General features: G+C 35.6%; 1 protein-coding gene across 1 annotated transcript; it reads right to left on the bottom strand.

The window, feature by feature from the left end:
* Nucleotides 1-2,426: 2,426 nt before the first annotated feature.
* Nucleotides 2,427-8,800, bottom strand: LOC139885892 (protein PAT1 homolog). The gene is made up of 5 exons (XM_071869646.1): nt 8,525-8,800; nt 8,068-8,213; nt 7,087-7,131; nt 5,171-5,231; nt 2,427-5,034 (listed from the first exon to the last, which is right to left on the bottom strand). The coding sequence occupies exons 1-5, from the start codon at nt 8,583-8,585 to the stop codon at nt 2,930-2,932; spliced, it is 2,418 nt and encodes an 805-aa protein (XP_071725747.1). The 5' UTR covers nt 8,586-8,800; the 3' UTR covers nt 2,427-2,929.
* Between the last annotated feature and the right edge of the window lie 489 nt (nt 8,801-9,289).

Here is a 9,289-nt window from a genome sequence, read left to right on the forward strand (position 1 = left end):
CAGGTTAAATAGTACTATTATTAATATTTATTGTTAAAAATAACGTATAAATTGTGTTATCTATAACCTTTATCAATTGCATCATGCATTGTTATCCAAATCATAATCCACATGAATAGCGTTGGGTTTGCTCGGGTTTTTTCGCCGTGTGCACAATGCACGCACATAACACTTATGGAGCTTTATGCCTTTATTTGTTGATAAATTAAAGATTTTGCATGTTTTGAATGTTTTGACTCTTCCGTAACATATAATTTTTTTTTTTTAAATTACCCAGGAACTAAATCATTCACACGTTCATGTTTCGTAGTTGTGTTTCGTAGTTGCATAACCTACCGTTAACTACTGTTCTCTGGATGAATTCTCTGGATGAATTCGAGGGCATGACTGGTAAAATTCCCTTCCCGTTCTCCCGCACGAAGTGAAAGGCGACATGGTGGATACTTCAGGTCAGAGATAACATTGAGTGCAATGTTGCAGCCCAACAAAATCGAACTCATGACCTCTCGCTAAGAGAAGCAGACCACTACCAGTTGAGCGAGCTACAGCTCAAGATTCTAACATTGAAATTGAAATTGAAATTGAAATTGAAATTATATACTAAATTTGACATTTAATCATTTTCACTTGTAAAATAAATGTGTTCACTCAATACTTATTCTTTTATTATAGGTGTTAAAAATTATTCTAGTAGTTATATACCCAATCAAAATCTTATATCAAATTTGATTCTTTATAGACTCAAAATCTAATATCAAATCATCACAAGATAGTCGAATGGTTGAGACTATAATATCTTTACAAGAGGTCTCAATTTCAAATCTTTTAGTGGCCAAAAAGGGATTAAAAAAAGATAGTCGAGTGGTTGAGACTATAATATCTTTACAAGAGGCCTCAATTTCAAATCTTTTAGTGACCAAAAAGGGATTAAAAAAGTCAGAGAGTAATTCTGTTAGACTGCCTACATTAAAGCATTGGGTTATATTACTCGTCCTCCTGAATAACTCAAACGAAGAAAACATTACAACTAATCAAAATCTAATTTCAAATTTATGTGGTAGTGGCATTCCTCTCTTAGCGAGAGGTCAGGAGTTCGACGCCAGTGGAGTGCAGCATTACTGCCCATTTACCCTTAAATTTCACCCAAGAGTGCCTTCAGCATATCGCGTTGCGGGGACAGTGAGGGAGGCGGGTTTTCACCGCCCATGCCCTCGGATTGTGTCTGGTTTTCTCCTGAACAACAATTAGGGGCGAGTTATGCAAGTACGAGAGATGGACGCGTGAGTAGTTAAGTCCCTTGGGTGATCCCGTATTACTCTTCAAAAAAAAATCAAAATCTAATTTCATATTTAATTTTTTAAGACCTTTAATTTATGGAGGTGGTCCTCACACACCACTTTTTGATCGATTTACACTTTTGTATCATAAATTCACAGTTCTTATATTATTATTTTAAGTATAATTAAAGTTATAATAGTAACTTAAATATAGATGGATCAAAAAGTGATGTGTTAGGATCGCCTCCCTTTAGATTATATTATTATTTATTGTTTTATTATAAATTCAAAAAAATAAATACACAATCAAACATTTAATATTGTCGGACGACATTATTAAAGGTTATCTGAAATATATTCTAGCTTTATTTCTCTTTATTACAATATATGAAAGGTTTATATGAATTATATATTCGATATAATTAAATACTACTTCGTCTAAAAATAACAATCTACCTTATTATTTTAATTATCTCAAAAATATTATCCCTTACTAAAAATAACAATATAAATCACTTAATTTTCAATTAAACCATTATTATATTTAAAAATGTTAAAAAAATTAATATACAAACAAATTTTAATTAACTTAAAATAACGTATTCAACCAAAGGCATGATAGACAAGTTACAAAAATATCTTAAATGCAAAAAAAAAAAATCAATCCAGACACTGGGGGACGGAGGAAGTAGCAAATTAGCTTTAAACTTTGGAGTATTTTGCCCCCTCAACAAATATGTTCAAGCTCAGTTAACTTATTATGGCATACTGTACATGTTTCCATTCATTACACATGATTAACACTAGTTATCTATACATTTAGCTGATTGTTTAAAAACCTGCACACTTTTGTAGTAACAATGAAGTACATAAACAGCTGATTGCTTTAGCTGTTAAATTATTACTCCGTATTTTTTAAACAAAAATGGCCTCAAATTTAAAGTGGGCTTAAGCCTTAAGGTATAACAAAAGCATTTGGGTAGCCACTACCATGAGTACACGACACCAAGTCACCAAAAGGGGTCCTGTTTCAAGGTCCAAACCAGAAACCATAGTAAATTGCATGCACCAAACGCTAACGCACATATTGTAAACTTAGCATAAAACTAAATATGGGTAACAAAATTCCATAATCAACACAAATAACCATACAAAAGACAACCATAGAACCAGGGGGTAAAAAGCAAAAAATAGTTTCTCCAGACCAATATAAAGACACAATACTAAGAAAACAAACGAGGGATCCATTTGTCACTAATCCAGGTATCCATTTCCTCCCATCTTCATAGAATATCAATCAATGGTGAAGGAATGCGAACCCTATACATATTTCTAACCTTCTAAACCCTCCCTCGTTACTACAAGCGATCTTCAACTTCACATATGAGCAACAAAATAAGCTCCTAATTCAACCGCCCTCAACAAAATAACAACACGACACAACTAAGTTTGGTAATATTAAAAACACAATACTTAAAGAAGACTGTAACGACTACAGGTTAACCAAGAAGCAAACTTACTGTCTATCATCAACTGTGCATATTCCATCTTCAAAAGCACTTTAATCACCCATAAAACGGCTCAAAGTTTGTATTCATATCGTTTTATTCATCAGCAGCCTATGTATTTTCTTCATATCTTCCTTGATTAGTTTACTGTACCGAATTACCATCAGTTCTATTCATTGAACGCTGCGCAAATTCCTGTAGTATCTTCTTCTGGTTTTCATTCATATGAGGAAGACTAGCACGCAAGAGTTCCATAGGCATTTCCCGACTAATAACTGCCATGTCAGATGATGACTGGGCAACAGCATCATATTTACTATAACAGTACTTCATGAGGAGTCTAAAAAACGCATCAAAAGACGCCTGCCAAAACGCTCGATTTTGCACGCTGCAGTTACTAGCATATTGTGGATCAGTTAAAAGCTCGGTTCCCCTTTCTAGTACAGATTTCAACACAACAGAGGCCCCATCTCCTGCTGCACTCCCTACAGGACGTAACGGTGGATGCTCAGAAGAACAAACAACAGACGCAAGACAAGCACCCAATGCTTGTAACTCCAACTTTCTAACAGACGATGAAACCGTCTGTACAAGAATGTTTATAGTTTCGGTTGCTCCCGAGTCAACCGGATAAACTCCAAATAAAAACCTTAAATGACGAAAAATAGCCATGCAAACGATCCGATTCAACTCGCTTCCCGGGGCTAAACGTTGAAGGTACCTCGAAAGAAGCTTCCGACCCTTTGGAAGAGAAAGTAAACGTAAGAAGACAAGATCATCTTTAGGAGCTAAGTCTACTGTTTGACCATTCTTGCCTAACGGGTCAACAAGCTGAAGTGATGAAGCCAAACCTTCTAGAAGGACTTGTCGCCTTTGCCTCAATCGGGCCCCACCGTCTGGAAGCTGATTAAACTGTAGAAAGCGGTCAATATCATCAACATCTAGTAAAAGACAAATGCCGTCTTCGATGGTGACTCTAGCGGCAAGCATAGGTTCTTGTTCCAAAGGTTTGTCCAGAAGTTTCTGATCAGAGTTGCCACCGCCAGCTGGCTTTGGTGGGTCCACCTCAAGAAGTGGACGAGGACGACGTATTGAAGAAAAAGAAACTCGCCCTAAAGCATCAACTTGAAGAAACGCATGTGGCTCGTTAGCAGCTCGGTCGCCAGGTGGACAATCCCGTAACTGAGTCGGGCAAAAATGATGTCTTAATTTTGCACCGCTAGATTTGTTTGCTAAACAAGCTTGGTGATAGTAATCATCTATGTAAGGATCGTTACTGTGTGTAGCAGCAAGTTGCATTCTGAGAATATTTTCAATCTCGTCAGATGACATGTATTTTGACTTGAACTGTGGCCATCCACTTGTGTCGAACCCATATCTTTGACCTGGTCTACCTTTGGTCATAGTTTTTGGCCTCGGATCTCGTGAACCCACCCCAAGGGGTTCAAAATTGTTCATGGGTGGTGAAAGATGATGATTCATCAGATGAGGTGGCTGCAAACCAGATAAATGACCAAAAGATGGCTGGAACTGATTGTGGGGCCTGTGTTGCTGCGATTGCTGATGTTGCAATAGCTGAGGTGGCAGTAATCCGTTCTTTTGGGCGAACTGTTGTTGCAGCATGCCGTTTGAGAGATCGGGTAAATTACCACCAAACTGGTTTTGTAGTCGATTGGGGGTAGGAGAACGAAACTGAGGACCAAACTGGGGCCCGCGAGGCATCCCACCCATCTGAAGTTGTGGAGATATATTAGAGAACGATGGTGGCATCTGGTGTTGTCCATATAGATGACGTAAATGTTGGTTGGGTGATGCTTGGGGGGACCCACCACCTGGAGAAGGGTATGAAATGAACGGTGACTTGGGAACAGGAACCGGCTCACTCGACAAATGCATATGCTGATTAAATTGTTGTTGTTGTTGCTGTTGCTCAGGGTAAGATGATGTTCGGTGGAGATTTTTTGATTCATCGATTAGGTGCTGGTTAACGTTCTGTTGTTGATACTGCTCAGGATACGATGATGTTCTATTAAGATTCTGTTGATGATCAGGATACGATGATGTTCTGTTAAGATTCTGTTGATAATCAGGGTACAATGATGTTTTGTGAAGCATTGACGGATCTTGAAGAGGGAATGATGGGTTTGAAAATCTATTATTGCTTTGTTGACCATTTTCTGCATCAAAAATATCTTGATCGAGCCAGTTGGAGTATTCTCCTTTGTCTGCCCATTCCGTAGAAGAAGAATCTATAAACAGATGCAGCAAAAGAGAATAAAAATTCCTCGTATAAATACATGACATAAAATAAAATAAACAACAATGATTATTATCAACATAACATATCGGGTTGATATTTAAATCAACGAGAACGTGTGCACTTACTTTCTCTGGATCCTCGGTCACCAAAAACACCAACATTTGGCCCCCTGACATCTTTATTGAGCTGCAGGACAAAGATGAAAACCCCGATATTAAATGACAGTATAAACACACAAATAATTTTAAGAAACTTAATTGATTATTTATTATGCCAAGCATTCACTCATCAAACATTGTAGATACCATAAGATAAGTTCACAACACACCACACATAAATATTCAAATTTATCATGATTAGTTATTAGTTATTCAACTTTAAGCAGATGTCATCATTTACACTCTAACAGATTGTTGCTTTAACCATCTACATGATCATCTCAAACTGGTAGACTGTCATCGGACAATAAAGAAACGGTGGATGTCTAAATCTAAAACCGAATTCTAAACAAGGTTTGAGCAGATGTAGTCAAGTGACCTAGGCTTCTAGTGCTATATTGTCCAAGCCAAAATCAAGATAACTTAAACATGAAAGCTTTATATATTGCAATATCTATAACTGGAGTACGAACATACAGGAAATAGTTAAAAAAAATAGAAATAAAATTTGGTAACTTATTTATATACTTCCACAAATGCCCACTTACAATTACTCATAAAGGAATGAAATGGTAAGTTTCTAGTTAGTTGAACATAAACGCGACCAAAAAACGAAAATATGAGCCATGTCGTGCGGCAAAGATGTTTCAATATATGAATAGACAATAACCAATTTCCATTTTAAGAATAATAAGCAGATAGAATAGATAAAGTTGAATGAAGTTATAAGATAAAAACATAATAGATGTTAAGGATAGAATAGAAAGGCATTTTAATCCATTTTCTTAATTCATCTACCTTTTCTGCATCCCTAATAAATAAATATTGCTTTCAGATTATAGCTAACCTAATTGTCTATAGTTGCGACTGCAAAACACATGTGGGATGAATAATTTATTCGTTTTGGATAATGTGAGATATTCTAGGTCTTTGACAAGTAATCAAAGAGGTGTCACACAAAATATATTTGATTCCCTACAACCGAAAGTGGGCTTTATACACAGAGAGTAACACTTATCTCATCCGTTAAGATGATAATTATGCAAACCCATATTTTCATACAAGTAAAAGGCAAGACAAGTAACAAGATTGACGTTTACCGAGTGATGACTACACAAAGACCAAAATCATTATTGCCACTTCCACCATATAAGACAGATTGGTTGAAAAACCATTAATCAAATCAAATCAAACCAAACAAAAACCCAGATGATAAAAAAGTAGAACATGTAACATTATTGATACAATGTTACACACCTAATCACCATCACAAATGATCATTATTATCACTATTATGAATCTGTGTGATAAGGATGGCTTCGTATGCAAATTACACCTAAAAGTAGTTATTTCTATCCTTCCATTTTCCACCATAGCCTACATGTCAGCCCAAATACCATACAAGAAAATTACATTGAAAGGTGATGGCACAAAAAACATCTAGATACATCCAAAACCATAAGAGATACATAAACTTACGCTAAAAATCAAGACATAATATCGATAGATGATAGATGGCAAACAAAGCCATTTGCTATGCTTCGCTATCAAGAAAATATAAACTTAACTAAGTGCAATGTTATATAATCAAACGAAAATAAAAGATATGCATAAACTTATGCTAAAATAAATACATCAATACATATAATTGATAGGAATCAAGAAAATATAAACTTAACTGTGTGCAATGTTATATAATGAAAGGAAAATAAAAGGTATGCATAAACTTATGGTAAAATCAATACATAAAATTGATTGATACATGATAGATCGCAAATAAAGCCTTCTGTTATGCTTCAGAATCAAGAAAATACGAACTTAACAAAGTGCAATGTATATGCCATATACCCATGCCAAATAATACGCGTTTCAGTAAGGCTAACCTTTGAAAATGTGGTGGAAAGATCATCAATTCCTGGATACACTTCCTGCAATAGAAGCCAATATCATTTGCCATGTTCATATACCACAATTTCCACATATGGAAATTAGCTATAATAAGCAAAAAAATATGCAAGATAGCGAGTTTAAAAAGAAAGCACAAATTTAGAAGGAAAAAAATCTTTCTAACTTTATCCATTGTTGCAGTGCATCATAAGCAGATCTTCTACTAAACAAATTTGTCTAGGGCGCAATTACCGACCCTCTACATAAAAGAACTATTCAAATAAACAGCTAATGGAACGAATCTGGTACAAAGAAAAGCTTATAAAATAGCCAGATTACAAATAAAAGAGACCAAGAGCCAATGGCTCAGTGGTACCACCGTACCAGTTGCCTTAAAAGCTGGTCCCATATAAGGAAGCCTTGCCAAATATTGGCACAGGTTCGATCCTTTATATAGTATTTACGGGCAATAAATGAAGTACAAAAAGACCAGTATGAAAATAGAGTTAAATTTTTCAAAATAAGATCATATACGTTTTGACGAGTTGAAAAAGTGATCGTGGCAGCTTCTTACAAGTGTTGTCAAAACTATAATCTCCATTTCCATCGTCAGGTAATTAAGTTCCCAATAATAATCGATTATCTTCAAGTAAGAATCACTCTCTTTACCGTATTTACTTCATTTGTAAACTTGTATGAGACATCAAATAATAAACAAGAGCGATTCTCACCCCCTAGTTAATTTATAGCAGCATCTGGGACTATCAGTATGGACTAAATGAATGGAATCAAATTCACATGTAGTATTATGACACAACCTGCCGAGACCCTATGTGATAAACCAAGGTATAAGTGTCTATAAAGAGCTCATGAATTATAGATTCTCAATACCGCCCGTTAACACACGAATAATAAATCACTTTTGATAGGGAAGCGACAACTACATATAAACGAAGCCAGAACAGTAAAATGTATACCTCTTCTGGCTCCAACAGGAACTCTTCCTCCTCAAACTTAGCTATTGGAATGTCTTCCTCTTCATCATCTAGACCTCCCAGCTCAACTTCTTCGAGAACTTGTGTACCAAAAAATGCATACTGTGATGCGTCAAATAAAGCGCCTCCTGCATAGTCAAATTCACAATTTCAAATTCGATGCGTACTATGAAATGCATACGCAGATCAAAATTGACCTAAAACTGTTACAAACAAAAGAACTTAACTCTAGCAAATGTTTCTATATTTCAACCAGCTACAATTCTAACAACGGTTACATATCACCAAATCTAGAATCTAAACATGTAAAACGGTATATCAACGAAGATTTGGAAATCAAATATATAGATACACAATATCTGTATCGCATCAACGAAGTCAAAAACCTAAATAATAAATCTGTACTATAAAATCAAACAACAATCATGATAAAACAAACCTGGGGAATTCGAAGCAACTTGTGGATTAAGATCACCATCAGAACCAGCGAATCGTTCCATTTTTCGACTACGAATCCAGAAATACGAAAACGATATGCGAAAATTGATAAAACTCTGTGAATAAAAATGAAATCTATAAACCCTAACAAGCAGAAGCTGCGAAATATGATGTAAACGTATACGGTAATAAAGTGAGAAACATGTGAGCGAAAGAAACCCTAATTGGATAGATGATGGTATATCATGGTTCTAGGGTTTGTGATTGAGAATTAGGGGAAAATTATAAAATTTGTTGGATAATGATTAATATAAGTGGTTTATAAATATAGGACGGTGTAAAGGTCCAACCGTAAAAGGACTTGCTTTTCAACAACTAGAGAAAATTCGACCGCGCGTTGCTGCGGTTGTATTCGACGCGCGGTCGAATTTGGATATACGTTGTTTGATACCTAGTTTGTTGGACGTGTATGTATATGTATGTAAAGCTTTTTTAACGATGTCCGTTTCGCGTATAGTTAGTCGCGTTGTGTTTGTAAAATTATTTCGAGTTGAACGGTGGTCTCGGAAAAATTTAACTCGCACCGAGCGAGAATATAGGGTCCGTTATTTAGCGTTTTTTTAACGATGTCCGTTTCGCGTGTAGTTAGTCCCGTTGGGTTCTTGAGATTTTTTAGAGATGAACTGTGGTCTCGAAAAAATTTAATTCGCACCGAGCTGGAAGATATGCCTTTATGAAAAATCGGGTGGAGTTTATTAATTAAAAT

Source organism: Rutidosis leptorrhynchoides, chromosome 1 (assembly GCF_046630445.1).
Source record: "Rutidosis leptorrhynchoides isolate AG116_Rl617_1_P2 chromosome 1, CSIRO_AGI_Rlap_v1, whole genome shotgun sequence".
NCBI lineage: Eukaryota > Viridiplantae > Streptophyta > Magnoliopsida > Asterales > Asteraceae > Rutidosis > Rutidosis leptorrhynchoides.

What these genes read in the sequence shown, in the direction of transcription:
- LOC139885892 (XM_071869646.1), bottom strand. Translation starts at nt 8,585, where the DNA reads ATGGAACGATTCGCTGGTTCTGATGGTGATCTTAATCCACAAGTTGCT. An exon ending in TCCTGTTGGAGCCAGAAGAG is followed by an intron (nt 7,132 to 8,067) that starts GTATACATTTTA and finishes CTTCTATTGCAG; the next exon opens with GAAGTGTATCCAGGAATTGA. An exon ending in TGACCGAGGATCCAGAGAAA is followed by an intron (nt 5,035 to 5,170) that starts GTAAGTGCACAC and finishes ATCTGTTTATAG; the next exon opens with ATTCTTCTTCTACGGAATGG.